General features: G+C 52.0%; 5 protein-coding genes across 5 annotated transcripts; 2 read left to right on the plus strand and 3 right to left on the minus strand.

Annotated features, from left to right (window-relative positions):
* Nucleotides 1-34: 34 nt before the first annotated feature.
* On the minus strand, nt 35-1,713 carry SAPIO_CDS7251 (uncharacterized protein; the record flags this gene model as incomplete). Its single annotated transcript, XM_016789143.1, has 4 exons — nt 35-220; nt 456-756; nt 833-1,452; nt 1,594-1,713. The coding sequence occupies 4 exons, from the start codon at nt 1,711-1,713 to the stop codon at nt 35-37; spliced, it is 1,227 nt and encodes a 408-aa protein (XP_016640970.1).
* A 2,741-nt stretch (nt 1,714-4,454) lies between these two features.
* On the plus strand, nt 4,455-6,166 carry SAPIO_CDS7252 (Glucan endo-1,3-beta-D-glucosidase; the record flags this gene model as incomplete). The annotated part of the gene is made up of 3 exons (XM_016789144.1): nt 4,455-4,655; nt 4,725-5,473; nt 5,545-6,166. The coding sequence occupies 3 exons, from the start codon at nt 4,455-4,457 to the stop codon at nt 6,164-6,166; spliced, it is 1,572 nt and encodes a 523-aa protein (XP_016640971.1).
* A 622-nt stretch (nt 6,167-6,788) lies between these two features.
* Nucleotides 6,789-10,063, minus strand: SAPIO_CDS7253 (Tuberous sclerosis 1; the record flags this gene model as incomplete). The annotated part of the gene is made up of 4 exons (XM_016789145.1): nt 6,789-6,898; nt 6,979-9,283; nt 9,358-9,892; nt 10,050-10,063. 4 exons carry the CDS (start codon nt 10,061-10,063, stop codon nt 6,789-6,791), a joined length of 2,964 nt encoding a protein of 987 aa, XP_016640972.1.
* Nucleotides 10,064-11,476: 1,413 nt separating this feature from the next.
* On the plus strand, nt 11,477-12,507 carry SAPIO_CDS7254 (uncharacterized protein; the record flags this gene model as incomplete). The annotated part of the gene is made up of 3 exons (XM_016789146.1): nt 11,477-11,621; nt 11,697-12,195; nt 12,276-12,507. The coding sequence occupies 3 exons, from the start codon at nt 11,477-11,479 to the stop codon at nt 12,505-12,507; spliced, it is 876 nt and encodes a 291-aa protein (XP_016640973.1).
* A 1,395-nt stretch (nt 12,508-13,902) lies between these two features.
* On the minus strand, nt 13,903-15,452 carry SAPIO_CDS7255 (uncharacterized protein; the record flags this gene model as incomplete). The annotated part of the gene is made up of 4 exons (XM_016789147.1): nt 13,903-14,258; nt 14,318-14,781; nt 14,874-15,000; nt 15,065-15,452. The coding sequence occupies 4 exons, from the start codon at nt 15,450-15,452 to the stop codon at nt 13,903-13,905; spliced, it is 1,335 nt and encodes a 444-aa protein (XP_016640974.1).
* Nucleotides 15,453-16,263: the final 811 nt, after the last annotated feature.

Raw genomic sequence — 16,263 nt, forward strand, 5'->3', positions numbered from 1 at the left:
TGGCAATCCCTCACAAATCCAATGCACCGCCCTTCTAGTCGTGCCAAGAGATGAAAAGCATGATGCCGGCGCCCAATGCGACCGCGGCAAACTGGCCCAGCGTTTTCCTTAGCTCCAGCGCCTTGTTGGGGCCCGTCTCCAGGAGCTCGGGGATGACGGCCACGGTTCCGACGTAAAGGAACGTTCCTGCCGTGAAAGGAAGGAGCATGTCACCCCAGGTCTGCAAGGTTACCCTGTTAGCTTCTCCGATTTCCCAGCCCTAAATGTCTGCCCCGAAGGATTGTGTAACGAGATGAATGCTACCGCCCTCACTTCCCAGACCCGCACTACTGATGCAGGTCGTCGTTTACGCCGCTCGCACCAGAATGCGCGGAGGGAAGGCAATAGCACTTATGCTGTAGGGCCAGTTGGGAAGCAAGACGAAGGTGCGGGGGATGAAATAAACTGCAACTCACCAAGCTAGTACCCCAAATACCGCCCGTCATGGACATGTCGTCCTCCGCGTTGCTGCCACCAAACTCCTGGATGAAGATTCCGATCAAGGTACCCAGGAACGCACCAATGGCGGTGACAAACTGGGCACCCATGGCGGCGCGCTTGGAGAATCCCGATTGGACGAGGAGGGCAAAGTCGCCGACCTCGTGGGGGATCTCGTGGAGGAAGACGGCAAGGGTGGTGCTGGCGCCGACGGTGGGGGAGGCGTAGAAACTGGCTGACATGGCGAGGCCGTCGGTGATGTTATGCGTGAAGTCGGCACTATTTTCATTTGTTGTTAGCTTATCATCTCCTCTCTCGTTACAACACACTGGTAAGGGGGATTTTCTTGACGTACATGAGGTTGAGGACACCACCCATCTTCATACTAGGGCTAATCTCCTTGCCCTCCGAAGCATGGTCATGGTCGTGGTCCTTCTCGGCCTCGACGGACCCCTTCTTGCGAGACTTGGCACCCTTCTTGCCCGTATCAACAGACGAGGATGACGCAGACGTAGCTACCTCATTCTCGTGAGAGTGTCCGTGTCCATGACTGTGATCATGTCCAGCTCCGCCAGTCAAGATCCTCAAAGTCTTATCCATAGCCACAAACGTCATGAAACCCACAAGGATGGCCAACCCGAGCAAAAGATTCCTATTCGGCTCGACAAGCACAAACTTGACCTTACCATGCTGCTCCTCGCCAAGGAAGATCTCGGGAAGCAGGTGGAACAACGTATCGCCCATCAAACCTCCCACGGCGAAGGCCACCATGATGGTAAGCGAGGACGGGTCAATGTTCGTCGGGCAGAGGGCGAGGAGGAAGTTGGGTGGACCGGAGATGTATAGAGTCGCGAGGAGGGCATTGACGGCGGGGCTTCCGGGGAAGAGGACGGCGAAGAGTCGGGAGATGAAGGTTGAGTGTTCTTGGGCGCGGGCGGCCTTGTGCGCGTTGAGGTCCTGAACGATGGAGCATGTCTAAAAGAAACAAAAACGGTAAGCCGAGGGAAGACGTTTTGGGGGGAGGCTACGGGGAATTTGTCGCGTGCGCTGCTTCGCGTAGATGGCAGGCGGCGGGAAGGACCCGGGAAAGACGAGTCCCATGTGGAAAAAGGATACCTGAAGCTTTTCGTCGAGTGTCTCAAGGCTGAGGTTCTCGATTGATGTCACGTTGGCCGATGCGCCGAGCGCGAGCACGGCAAGCACGAAGAGTGCCCAGCGGGATCTGTTGGAGATCATGATTCGGGCTCGAATCGGGATCTGGGATCTTGGATCTTGTCGGGTCTGGCCAAACAGGGTGGTCGCGTGGGTGGGTTGTCCCCTTTGGCGCCGTGACGCTGCTTTCGCCCTGAAGAAGCGGGACAGGAAAAAATAATCGAGGAGAAAGGAAGTTTTCGCGTCACACTCGCATCCGGCTTCACATTCGCGTTCACGAGATCTTGGACCAGGAGAGGAGATGTGGGAAGAAGAAAAAATGCTGCGGAGCAATCAAGGCTGAGGTCCCAGATCAAGCCACAGTTGAGCTTGATTAGGGGGAAAATCATAATTTCCCCCACCGATGTCGCATCAAATCGAATCGAGGACAAGTTGCAGCACCACATTCCGCAAATTGATCTAGGAGCATGGCAAAGAAGAACCTATTAACCTTTTGAAATCTCGAGGTCGTCCATCTTTTTGGATGGAAAAGACCCATGTTGAATCCATGTTCTGGTTTCGATGAAGTAATTGCTATGATGAGAGAGAGCCGCATCTCGATTCCTTGTATCAAATCAATCAATTTTGATAATATCAGTTGATATCGATTGATTTCTACCCATCAAACGAGTAATTACATCATAGACCAGTAACGTCATTGTATATTAGGCAACGGGTTTAATACTTTATAGTAGTTCATTGAGCTGAGTTCGCTGTTCTGAGAAATGAAAGCTACCGGGAACGCAGAGTTAAATAATTTAAACTCTTCAGTTTAATATACTCCGTGCTGAGAGATGTTGGGTCCCGGGATTTTTGGCAAGGGTCCTTCCCGGCCGATCGGTTGATCCCAAGTTCATGCCGGCGTTAATTTGACGTACTTCATAGTGTACAAAGGAAGGACCCTAAAAACCTTGGCGGGACAGCTCCGGTCGAGGCTGCGAAGTTAGGCTCTAACATCACGATCCAAAGATGGCATACCGGGACATTCCACTGGCGGCTGGATCCGATCCAAGAATGGACAGAACTCTAGTCTTGAGTACGCCGAATCCGGTGCTATTTCCATGCATGTTTGCAAAGTGGTTTACTCATTTCACCTGTATGGCGTAAAACTATCGTGTGTGGTTTGTGGCTGGCCACAGTTCCGCATAGTTGTCCGTGATCCCAGCACCCGCTTTTGAGTCCCTATTATGCGAGTATGTCTCAACGGATCCTCGTCCTTGCGAACTTGAAAGTTCGTTTCAACCGACTTTCCAGGAGTCCCACAACTAGCGTGTCTCATAACAGCCAGGCAACACAGCAGACCTGCAACCAACAAACATCCGATGTTTTACGTTTTTCAGGGCTCCAAAGTTCGGAAGTGGAGGCACTAACAAAGACTTTCCCAAAGTCGCGAATGGTGATGCGTAACACCAGGAGAAGCTGTACGCCACCATCGAGAAGAATGGGAGGGGCTCAGGGGTTGAGGCGTTACTTCACAGGTACTCGCCAGATTCAGTTGGGGCACACCAATGATGGCGCTTGGTGCTTCGCTGGCATTGCGCAGATGCAGTTCCAGCACAGAAGTACATCATTAGTGAGTCTATTGCTGACCAGACCAGCCAGCAGTCATGCAAGGGGTCGAAGGAGTTTAGTTTAAATATGAGAAAGAAAAGAAAGGAAAAAAAAGAAGAAGAAGAAGCAGAAAGGAAAGGGAAAAGGAACACCCCCAATCCCAATGCCCTCAGGACGGGATGTTCAATGCGGTTTGCCGGCTGTCGGTTGTGGGTCCGTCAGGTCACGAGAAACAGCGGTACAATTGTATCCCATGACGTCTTCAATACGAGGTTGAGGTTGCAGTTGTCCACCGCTTCAAGAATATCAAATCCATCAAAAGAGAGAAAAGCAACAATAATGGAAAATCAGGTGTCACGGTTAATACGGAGTACACACTCAAACACCTCATTCGAAGTTGGACGGATTGATCAATTGATGATCCGATGTATTGATCGATGCTACCCATACGTCATCTCAAGAAACCCGCCTCCAATTGAATTGGCCCCCAGCCTCCAGAAGCGTCTTGGGACCTAGTTGAACGCAAGGCCAATGCAGGTCCAGGCTGGATGTCATCCCATAGCCAGCCCATCACCCATCACCAGAGCCCAAGTGGGCCGGACCTGAAGACCAAAGCTGAGCAAGCCGGCCTTAGCGGATCCCAAAGAGCTAAGGTGCCCAAGTTGAGCCATACACAGACTGAGAATGAGGAAGGAATACGCCACAGGCTGCCAAATCGAGGATCCGCCAGGTCCAGCCGAAGTCCGAGTTAGTATCGAAACCCCTTCGATTTGTATCTTTGTTGTCCAGTCCAAAGCTGCATGCTAGGTGCCACCTCGTATTTTCTGCCTTGCCTAAAACCCCATGCTGCATGTTTCTTTCTGTTGTCCTCGGTTGGTGGAGCTAAATAGCACAATAGTCGTGGAACTGAATGGATCATTGATCTCTTTGTGGAACATCTTAAAGAAACCTCTTCAGCCCATTTTTGTCGAGACATTCCTTCTCCTCCCGTTCCCACCACATACGTTCGCTATTTACGAGATTAACATATTGGCCCCTTTGTTGACTCTTACTTAGTCCGGGGCAACCGGTCCAGAAAAGGATCATCACCAATTAATACCACTAGTGTATATATTCGACCTCCCCGTACTTCTCTTGGAAGCCGGCCATCACATTCTTCCACACTTTGGACCCCACTCTCGCTTCAGACTTCGTTTCTAAGAGAGAGAAACGAAAATACAAAAACACCCTGCACAATGCACTCTGTTGCAAACTCCCTGGCCCTAGCGGCCGTCGTCTCGACAGCCGCCGCTGCCATCCAGGGCTTCAACTACGGCAACACTTTCACAACCGGCCAGGTCAAGTCCCAGTCCGACTTCGAGGCCGAATTTAAGGCGGCGCAGGGTCTCGACGGTACCAATGGCGCCTTTAACAGTGCTCGTCTCTATACCATGATCGTACGCATAATAAAATGAGACGAGATGAATAAAAATGAAGAAAAAACAAAAGACTAACACGTAGAACAGCAAGGAAACACCGCCAACGACCCAATCGAAGCCATCCCCGCCGCAATCAGCACCAAGACTAGCCTCCTCCTCGGCCTCTGGGCCTCTGCCGGCGAAGCCATCTTCAACAACGAGCTCGCCGCCCTGCAAAAGGCCATCCAGAAATACGGCGACAGCCTATCCGGCGTCGTCGCCGGCATCTCCGTCGGCAGCGAGGACCTCTACCGCATTTCCCCAACTGGCATCGCCAACAAGGAATTCGCCGGCGCCAACCCGGACACCCTCGTCGGCTACATCAAGTCCGTCCGCGACCTCGTCAAGGGCACTGCCCTCTCCGGCGTCAAGATCGGCCACGTCGATACCTGGACCGCTTTTGTTAACGGATCGAACAAGGCTGTTATTGACGCTTGCGATTGGCTTGGTTTTGATGGTTATCCTTATTTCGAGGATACGCATGCCAACAGCATCTCGAATGGGGCTGCTCTCTTTAACGATGCTCTTGGTGCTACGAGGGCTGCTGCTGGCGGCAAGGAGGTTTGGATTACGGAGACTGGTTGGCCTGTGAGCGGAAAGAACTTTGGCGATGCCGTTCCCTCGATTGAGAATGCCAGGAAGTACTGGAAGGATGTTGGCTGCCCCCTGTTCGGTAACACGAATGTGTGGTGGTACACTCTCCTCGATGCTGCCCCGACTACCCCTAACCCTAGCTTCGGTATTATCAAGGACTTGAACTCTAAGCCGCTCTATGACCTCTCTTGCGATGGTTCATCGTAAGTTACATCCCTGGTTATATTCACCCCGCACCTTTGGCTAGTATTGTAACAACTAACACATATGATAGTAATGGCGGCAACAACGGCGGAAACAACAACGGTGGTAACAACAACGGTGGTAGCAATGATGGCGGCAACAGCGGCGGTAATGATAGCGGTAACAATAGCGGCAATAACAACGGTGGCAACAACGATGGCAACAACGGCGGTAGCAACGGCGGTAACAACGGTACCTCTCCCTCTTCGGGTAGTGGAAACACTACCCCAACCCCCACGGGTGGAAGTGGCAGCGGAAGCACGGGTAATGGAACTAATACCCCAGTCCCCACAGACTCAGGCAATAGCGGGAACAACGGTGGCTCCGACTCCGGATCGGGCTCTGGTTCTGGCACCAATCCTGGCTCCAATCCTGGCTCCAATTCTGGCTCCGGCTCAGGGTCTGGTTCTGGATCTGGTTCGGGCTCTGATTCGGGTTCGGGCTCTGGCTCTAGCTCCGGTTCCGGTTCCGGATCTGGTTCTGGCTCGGGATCTGGGTCTGGCTCGGGATCTGATTCAGGTTCGGGCTCTGGCACAGGATCCGGCTCCGGCTCCAACGACCAACAGGCCGCCCCGAGCGCCGGCAGCTCCAACAACCTCAACACCATGCTCGCCTCCGCCATCGCCCTCATCGCTGCCGCCACGGTATTCTAAACGGGACCAGTCTCCGATGACCTGTAATGAAAACCCAAACGTGGACGCACGAATGTATTACAACCTCTTTTCAAACACTTTTAGCACATGACTTATTTCATTTTCCAACCTCCACGCGCATTATCAGTAAACTCGACTTTTTAAAAATAGATCACGATTGTATATACACTTTCAGGCACCAGAATGGGGAACACAGGGGAACATTGGGAAAGCATATTTTTTTTTCTCTCCTTTTATAGAATCACGAGTTTAAACTTCATCTTCTTGTCTCACTAGTGAGATGCGAGAGATTGTTCAAACGTATACATATATCGATGACATTCGCCATTCTAGACAACCCCTTCTATCTCACGTCAGCTGTATCGTCGTCACCTTCCACGCGGACCAAGCCTATAAACGCCATGTCATAGCTCTTAGCACTCAGATCGACACCGTGATACATTATAGACTTTTTGGCTTTGCAGCCGATTCGTAGTTCTGTCGCTTTTACGTGACTACTAATACACCTCGTCACCAAGTCATCCCACCTCCCATCTAGAGAAACGAAAAACATCCATAGTCCTGTTCATCCTAATTCATAAATGCGTTCCGTTTTGCCATGATACTTGCTCCCACCTCGCACTTAGATAAGATTTTTAATGTTTCTAAGGCCGCTCGCCTTCCTATCCTTCTTGTCGCCCTCCTGCGGCTTCTTGTCCTTTCCCTCCTTGCGGATCCGGTTTTGGACACCACCTAGATATCATGTCGTTAACCCTAACCCTAACACCAGGGGCTCCCGATGGATGGTCGATTAGAGATGGCAAAAAACTTACCCCTACCGTGGAACCGCAGTTCGGGACTCTGAGACATTACCGGCAGCGCCACGCCGCCCTCTGCCAGCGTGCTCACCCCCGGAGGACTTCCCACTGCGGACTGACCCGCGCCCCGCGGATCGAGGGGAGGTGTCGCGTTAAATGACGCGCCCCCACCGGGAAAAGCATCAGGATTAGAGAACTGGCGCTGTGTCCGCGATCGGGTCTGCGTCGGACTCGAAGACATGGGCGGGGATCCCTCGCCGTCGCCATCCGACCACATCCCCGTCTCCTTGGCGGGGTTCATAGCCGGGTCGCATTTCATGTCGAGGAGGGACGACTGGAGGATCGTGTACTTACGCATAAGGAGGCTGTACTGCTTCTGCAGCTCGGCCTGCTTCGCCCGACTAGCCGCCAGTGCACTCTCCACAGCGGCATTCGCTGCCGGCGACGCTCTCTTCCCATTGTTCATGTTCTCTTGCGTCTCGACCAACTTGGATTTGAGCACGACGATCTGCGACTCGTAGAGTTTCTTGACTTGTTCAAGGGCATGTTCCTGCGCCGCGAGCTTCTGATCTAGGATCTCAACCTGGCTCTCCGCGTTGGACGCCGCCTCGACCGCTCGCTCCATCTCAGCCTCCTTACCCTGGAAGTCTCGCTCGACAACAGTCAGTCTCGCCACCTCGGCCTTTAACCTATCGATTTCGGTCTTGTCGAGTTCGTGAGACTGAGAGCTCTGCTTCCAGTTAAGTTCGCGAACTTCGAACTCGCAAACCAGGGTCTTGAGCTTATCGCACTCTTTCCTCGCCGCCTCGAGATCCCGCTCCAACTCTCCAATCCTCGCCTTCGTCTTCTTGGACTCCTCGCGCAGAGTTTTGAGTTTCGCTGATAGGTCGGCCTCCCACTTCTTGGCGAGGCTTCGACTCTTCTCGGATTCCTTCTTCACTTGCATCTCCGCCTTCCTCGCCTCCTCGAAACCTCTCTTTAAATTTCGATTAGCAATGAGGAGATTCTGCAACTCCGCCTCGGAAGCCGCTTCCTGCATCTGGCGTCGCCTCAGCTCCGCCATGTGGGCCACATGTTGCTGTTTCAGGTATCGCTCAAAGGCTAAGTCGTTTTGCAGCGAGAGGACCTGTCGATGTAGCTGCGATATCTGCGCATTGGGATCACCAGCCAAAACCAGAAAGCCCCCTTGGCCGCCTTGTTTTGGGCCACCGAGGGAGAGAGGGGCTACAGGAGCAATCTCGGAGTTCGAGTCTTGGTGACTGAGCGATAGTGACGGTACGCTATCATTTGTAAGGGTCTGGCCGATGGCGGGCTTTTGGACTTGGGGGCGCGAGCTTGGAATGGCAAGATGAGGAGGTAGCGTCGGGCTATCAGCCCCACTGAGGCTTCGGTGTCGCGCATCAACCGAGTCCTTTTGCGATTGTTGGCTTGATAGAGAACTGTGTCGTTGGGCTGTTAGCGCCTTGTGGCTGCTAGAAGATGATTCAACGGTCTCGCCGAGATTCTGATCCCCCAAGAGCCCGCGATTGGGTGTATCCGGGAGGACTCCATCCTCTCTAGAAAACAAACTCGAGGTCCTGACAGCCGACGGCTGTCCCAGAGCTGCTTCGTGTGTAGGGCCATCGGCCATGACACACAACGCCGCGCACTCGGCAACGACTTCCGCTGGTTCACTGGAATGCCAACGTCCGTGGTCTGTCTTTTCGGATTCGATGGTGAGATGGTAAAAGTTTGGGTGCAGCAGATGGCCTCGGCGAAAGATCTCCGAATGATGCCTGATTTCACTGGGCTGCACCTCGATTGCGTCGGCGTTAGGGGCATTGGCATGTCTTAAGTAGCGGTGTGGCTTTCGAATATAGTCCATAAAATTGATAGGATAGAGCCCATAAAGAATAGTGAAATAAGACCGTAGGAGAGGGATCTCGTTGCCATCCAAATCTGGTGTATATTGACAAATGTCCCATCCGGAAGGGTCGATTAGGGGTTTCCGGCTGCTCTGCTCACCAGGGTAGTGAGGGCTATTTGACCTTTCTCTGTGCCAGAACAGCAATCGAGCATAGATATTGAAGAGAGTCGGTAGATACGGAACGAGGGAGCTTGGCATTTGAGGTAACAGCATCGTTAACGCCGTTAGAGTTGTCGACACGACAGTCGTTGACGTATCGAGCTGAAGGCATTTCAATATATTGTTGAATAACGGTGTCTGCAAAACTTGGTATAGGTGAGGGGGTTGCTGCCCGATGAAGTCGCAAAGCAGGGTAGCTATCTTGATCCGGTACTCGGCTCTTACGAAGAACTTGTCCAAGGTGGCAAGGAAGTCCTAAGGGAAAGTATGTGAGTATGTGAGAAACTCACCAAAGAAAACACCGCCGGTTCGAACTCTTTTTATCTTACCTTGGGTTTCCCCCTCCCATAATATCTCAGCGACTCTCGCGCAGACCTCTCGATAGGCTCGGCATTCTTCTTGGCAGGGCTGGCCTGGTAATTCTCTATCCACGTGCGAAGTAGGCGCTCAGCGAATGGGTTGAAGTCAACGTGGCTGCCCTCGACACCAGAGCCTATATCCTCCAACTTCAAAAGATCATGCACTGCCGAAGCGCATTCTGTCATCAACCCTTTCTCGGTCGAGAAATTCTCCTCCACCTTATCATTTAGCAGATCCCACCATTGTCCAATTCGCGCAGGCGTTTGGATCATAGGCACGAGCCGGGACAAGATCGCGACGAAGCCAGCCAGGAGATCTGGGCGGTCCTTCACGTATCTCTGATAGACCGATAAAAGCTCCTCCTGGAGTCTCTCGGAGCTCGAGTCATCATGCTTTTCGTGCTTGTGGAGGTAACTGTCGATCGCTTCGATAAGATCCTCGGGTAAAGGGACGGATAGATTGGCGATATGAGAGTTGATTGCCCTGGAAAGCGACTTTAACGTCCTACCAAGCAGGTTGCACGTTAGCAAGGCGCATAGTAGACAGGAGATGGGGGGACGAGATAGCGAGCTCCCTGTGTTGCCTGACTCCCCTCAGGAAGGGGGGGAGGTGGGAGGGAATAGCTCGTGACGGAACACGGCTAGGAATTATTCATACATACCCTGGGCTAACCATGATTCCTCAAGAAAACATTGCAGACGAGTGGAGGTATAATGAGGCGGCGATGATATCTAATTCCAAGATACTGAAAACGGCGGGAGAGCTTAACGAAATATGGGGTGACGGAGCTAGGAAATTCTGATTCCGACGCCGGGAGAACGGGATGATGAAAAGGGACATCAAGATGGAGACTCTGCATCCACTGAGCGCCTTTGGTCGGTTATGTACTCAATACTTTTCTAAGGCGGTAACATAGCGCAGAGTTCTTGTATCAATACATTGCAGATCGTTATTGGTCAAAACCCAAACCTGGATATCCATCGACCTGTGCCACCCGTACCTACCCAGCATTACCATTCCGGGATCCGCTGAGACAATTGATGGATACATCCTGCAGCTGAGTGATCCGGATACAGGGTCTGGGTCGCTTTCAAAGCTTATGGAAGGCGCTGGCTAAGCTCAATCCAGCATTAGTGCTCAACCCCGCATCTTAGAACATGAAGTCAGTGCGAGGTATTACTTGTGGTTACCAGATTGTGTGGCAGAACCCCGCCAAAGTCAAAGTTGACCGATCTCTGTTGGAAGGAAGCATAGGCTGAAGAGAGTGAAGATTGCATCGTCGGGAAAAGGCCCATCGAAGAGGCGATGAATTGGGTTGAGATTTTTGAGTGGATTAGTTGGTTAGTTCCAGGTCACTCCTGGCCCGACCGATGAGCTGAGTCCCTTCAGTGGCATGCCCCAAAGATCGTTCGATTAATGAGAAGAGAATCCACTCAACAATGTAGCTACAATTGACTCACCCCTAAAGCTATGGCGTACCTCGTCAAGGCCCCTTGGAGCAACATCAACTCAGATGACTTCACTACAAAGGTACGATGTACGAAGTACGGAGTAGCTTGCGTCGTGTGACTCTCCCCTTGTTCCAGGCCCACTCATTGCCGTCATACTCGTCCTGCTACACACAGTATGCAATACCTGTCGGCAGGCGTAGGGGACCACCGAAGCATGGGTAGCTGAGGACATGGACGATGCACCCCACCAAAACGGTGTCGTCCGGTCCGTTCAATGTTCAATGCCACTTGGCTGAGGAGGAGCTTTGAGGAAACGAGTCGATCAGCCCTCCTGACACTTTACACAAGCAAGCTCGTCCGCACCTACCCTACCTGTCCTCGCCCAACTCAATTCGAGTATAAACGTTGCTCCTACCCCTCTTCAATTGAGAGCTGTCTTCCTCCTCTTCTCTCCTTCCCCTCTTCATCTTCATAGCATTCTCCATCTCCATCGCCATCACAACCACTCACAATTATCACCCAAACATATCATCACTGCCCAACAGCAGCACTGCTTCTCTGGCACTCTTTGTGAACTGCCTGACGTCTCCCACTTCCCAATTTACTACATTCCCTCACATATCACATAGTTGTCAAGATGGCTGCGCATAAGACCTCGGCGGTCGTGGATGAAAATGAGCCGCTCGAGGTTCTCTTTGCCCTCCACCCCAAGTTCGACTTGTTGGACTGGGCCGGCCCATGGGAGGTATTCCATAGCGCCCTCCACGATGTCAACGACCCAGGTATGCCACCCCCTCCTCGTTTCCCCCTTCTCCACCGTGTCTGACCACCGAGCTAACCAATCGTCCTGAATGCAGAGTCGAAGGCCTTCGATTGCACCATCGCCGCCGATGAGAAGACTGTCCTCTCTGACCAAGACGTGTCCATCGTCAGCCAGATCCCATACAAGCAAGCATACGAAGATCTCAAAAACTACGACGTTCTTGTAGTTGTCGGTGGAAACACTGATGAGATCATCGAGAAAGACGCCGAACCCCTCGGCATCATCTCAGCCTTTGCTGAGCTGCAGAAGGCAGATCCAGTCCGAGAGAGGACATTGTTGTCTGTCTGCACCGGCTCGCATTTCCTTGCCCAGAAGGGAATTCTCGCCGGCCTTTCGGCCACCACCCACCCCGACTACTTGACCAAGTTCGAAATTCTTTGCAGCCGTGCTGCCACTCGCGATCTTGACGAACGTACTGACGTCCAGGAGAACGTCCGGTACGTCGTTAACAATCTGCGATTCGACCTGGGAAACGAGGACGAGAACCCATACATCCGCCGAAAGTCGGATGCCCGCCGCCCTTCCAATGCCCGGTATGTTTTCCGAGCTCCAATGCCTTCCTTGCTTCCCACTTCGTCCGCCCTGAATTCAAACTAACGGCTTTCCCGTATAGAAAGGGAAGTGTTTCGTTGAGAGGCTCCAGCACGCGAGAGAACATTGCTCGCCGCGCTGCGATGCGTCTTGGCGGTCTGCGTGTCATCACTGCTAGTGGTGTTTCCGCTGGTACTGATGCCGCTCTCTATGTCGTCGGAGCTCTAGTCGATGATGAGTCTGCCAACGCAGTTGCGCGAAGACTCAACTGGACCTGGCAGAAGGGACTTGTTGTTGATGGCGTTGATGTTTAAGGCGTTATAAGGAGTACAGGTGATCATGATGACTGGGTTGATCTGGATTTGATTTTGTATCACGACTTTTTTTATGCTGAAATGGTCGTGAATGTAGACTAGAAGACAAACTCGCAACAAAGCGATTTTGTCTTTCAATATTATGAATGCTCACAGAGCAATGCAATTACATTATTTCCATTCCTTTTCCACTAAATCAGGCGGACCCAACATGTCAACACCAGAGTTGACCTTCACTCTTGGAGAAATCTTTGTGAACCCACTTAAACACACCCGTCGGCCCTTGGGATATCATGGAGGACAGGAAAGGTACAAAGCAAAGAGGTAAGCAAGAGAAGAGGAAACTTGTGTGAATGCAACCAAAAAAAGACACAAGTTTAAAACACTAGAGATTCGCTGGTGGCCACCAACCCTTGGGTCGCCGTCGACGTCGTTCCCCACCCCCTGGCTGAGTCGAAGGAATGGCCAAGAACACCACCAGGGACCATACCACATCTCCACCTTCTGCCTGAGAGCATCGACCGACCCCTGCACCCTCGCCAGACAGCCCAAGAGTCCAGAAAGGTCAGTATTTTAGACTGCCGTCGCTTGTTTGTGTGCTTTTAGATATGGAGGTCGACTCCAATGGAGCCGGTACGGCTTCAGTCGCTGCATCCCCGACACACGTCGGCCTAGGAGGATAATTTAAACACGTGCTGAGGAACATCGGTTTACCTTTTCCTGGCCGTCCTGCACGACGACGCGGTTGGGAGGGTTGGGAATCGGGATCCATTGTACGGGATGAGGTTGAGGAGAGTCGCACTCTTAATATTTGGTGTGTGAGCACTGAGTATCTTTACACTGATATCAGGCTTGGACTTGGATATTGATTATTATCAATTGGTGTTTTGGTACGAAGGTAAGAGGAGGAGGCGTATCATATCAAATCAATTGATGCTTGGGGCAGAACCAAGGTCGAACAAGACGCGTTGAGGAGAAGCAATTGAGATGTTCCCCAAAGCGACAAGCAAACAAGTAACATTTGAACTTGTCTCCGATCACTCAAACACACACTTTTCCCCTGGACGTCATGGCTAGGCTTAACAGCCGGGCAATGCAAGTTCAACTAAGCCTCCATGACCGCGACATTTCCAAACTTTTCTGACATTTAGTCCCGCCCTCTTCGCCAACTCTCCGAACTGCGCTGGACTCCGAGAACGCCCATTAGTGCCTACCATCATTGCCATATCATAAATATGTTTATATCGGTGGTAGTGGCCTTTAACCTCCGCTTCTTCTCCAGACGCCGTTGCAGACGGCATCATAATCTCTCTGATTATTGAGCAAGATAACAAAATTAGCCCGGCTCTTCAGAGAACGTCCACTAGATGGCGGTGGGCTGGCGAGCAAAACTACTTACGAGATCAACGCCCTGCTGTTAGTTCCCATGCTCGCCTTCAAATTCGCCAGAATACACACAACATCAGCATCAACCCAGTCAAGGAGGACATTCCTCACGTAGTAGATGTCAGCTCCCTTGACTGGGTTTGGCTTGAAGAAGTCATGCGGCACGAACCGAACCTTCCTCTGCGAGATGGCATCGGGGTGCTGCTTGGGCCAGACGACGGTCTCGGCCTCTTTGAGGAGCGGTGCGAGGTCTTGCAACACAATATTGAGTTGGGGGACGAGTTTGGATAGGCGGAGGGAGAATCCTCCAACTCCAGATCCCACGTCGACCACAGTTGCTTCGCCAAGTGACGACCAAGGGTAGTCTGCAAAGTGTAAGTGGGGGAGAGAAAGAAATATTATGGAAGAAATACAAGGAACGCACCATCGTATTCGGCCATCAGGCCTGGCTCTCCGGCGCCAACCATGGCCATTTTGAATACCCTCATTTCAGGTCTTTCCACGAGCTCATCATCGGCCTTACCCTTGATCGCGTCACGAAGAAGGGTTCCATACACACCTGGGTATCCACTGCGGAAACTCTCCAACGAAGCCATATCGTGGTTAACATCTTTCATAATTCCAGCGTCTTTTTCGTTGCCGGCGCCGTTCAATGAGCCGTTCAGCGGATGGGTCGATGACCACCAGTCATGAGTGACGCCAACGCCGTTCCTGCCTTGCTTCAAATCCTCTACTCGGACCTTCTGTCCAATCCACTGAAATACTCCTCCTTTGAAACGATGGCACTGACCCAGCGCTGTCGTGCTGGAGTCGTACGAGTGGCCCCGTCCGTCGGGGCTTAAGAGATGCGTTGGTAACTCGTTTGCCCCAGAGAACATCGCAAGCCCACTACGCGCGAAAGTAACAATTAGCTCCCATATACCATTTGTAGATCGGGACCAAGAGGAAGACGAGCTTGCTCCGCACGTCGCTCGACCTACAAAGTCATCACCCAGGCCTTGAAATTCTCATCTCTGGCCAACAGGACTGACGTGTCATTATTGGCAAAGACATCTCCTCGGACCTCCTTGAAAATGCCCAAATCGCACAAAAGTCGGAGCAATCGTCCTGTCGAGAATTTATGGTCAACAGCTGTATAGGCACTGAGGTAGAACAAACTTCAGGCTCTTACCCAACTTTCCCTCCTCCAATCCAGTCTCTCGCGCGAGATCTCGAATGCTCATCCCCCTTCCTGCACCCTGTCTCTCAATGATACCGGCTACATCAGCGGCAGCAATAATGTGTAACGCTCTAGCCTCGAGGTGCTGGGCCGAAAGCAAAACCAACTGTTCCTTGGGCGATAGTAAAACAGAGTTTAGCCGCCCAGTAGCATTGATCAAGAACTTCTGAGCCTCGAACACAGAATGTGGCGGGATTGGGCTCTGCCGCCCCTTTGGGGCGGAGCTTGACCCGGACGTAGCTTTCTCAAGCTCAGCGATGTACTCCTCGATGCCAGCTTGAATAGTCCTTCCCAGCTCGCGGAGCGGCGACACCAGGGACGTCATGGAAGCATAGTCCATAGTTGTCATTTTCCGCTGAAGTGCTGGATAGCTCCTTTCACAGATCCTGTACAAGCCCCTAGCCCGGGGTCGACGCATTATATTAGCTGATATGAGGCAGTAAACCATAGGCATCGATATGCTCTCCAGAATTAACTTTTCATCTCTACCGGAGTGCCGTAAACCGCCGATTGTCCTTGTTTGCCACCTGGGTCTCATTTTCATGTGTCACCGCCTTCCATTGGAGAGCTGCAAGGAAAAAGGAAAAAATGGAAGAAAGAAAAATCAATTCCTGAGTTCGTGTTGCCTACGTATCGTTATTTTTGTGTCGGAGCTTCACTTGGTATTAATACACAGACTCACAAGCCAACATGACATGACCTCGGGGACTCCGGCCGGACACCGCTGCCGAAAGTGGGGCTCACCGGACGGGTGGCGGACCACCGTCTCCCGCTTCGGGGCTCTCGTTGAGGATTAAACTCCCTCGCGGAGGGGCAGAAAGGCCCGATGGCGTGTCTTAGGTGCGGATATTTATTTATGTAGATGCTTCCTCTTCTGTCCTATTGCGCTTACACTGCGGGAACGCTCTGTATCTCTGATTATGCTCAACCAAAAAAAAAACGTTGGGCCATACCTAATGGGTTTTACCTCCATACGTCAAGGTACTTGGTGACCTTGCTTGCTGTCGGAGTCTCAAAATTATCGAAGTCGATTGGAAGAACGCGACAGGGTGCCTATTTCGCACAAATGGACGCCGCCAGGGTTAACGGACAAGTACTGGGCTGTAATATATGTCAATTCATATGCAATCCACTACTCGTTACCAGTATGC

Source organism: Scedosporium apiospermum (assembly GCF_000732125.1).
Source record: "Scedosporium apiospermum strain IHEM 14462 chromosome Unknown SEQ_SAPIO_0110, whole genome shotgun sequence".
NCBI classification, from domain to species: Eukaryota; Fungi; Ascomycota; class Sordariomycetes; order Microascales; family Microascaceae; genus Scedosporium; species Scedosporium apiospermum.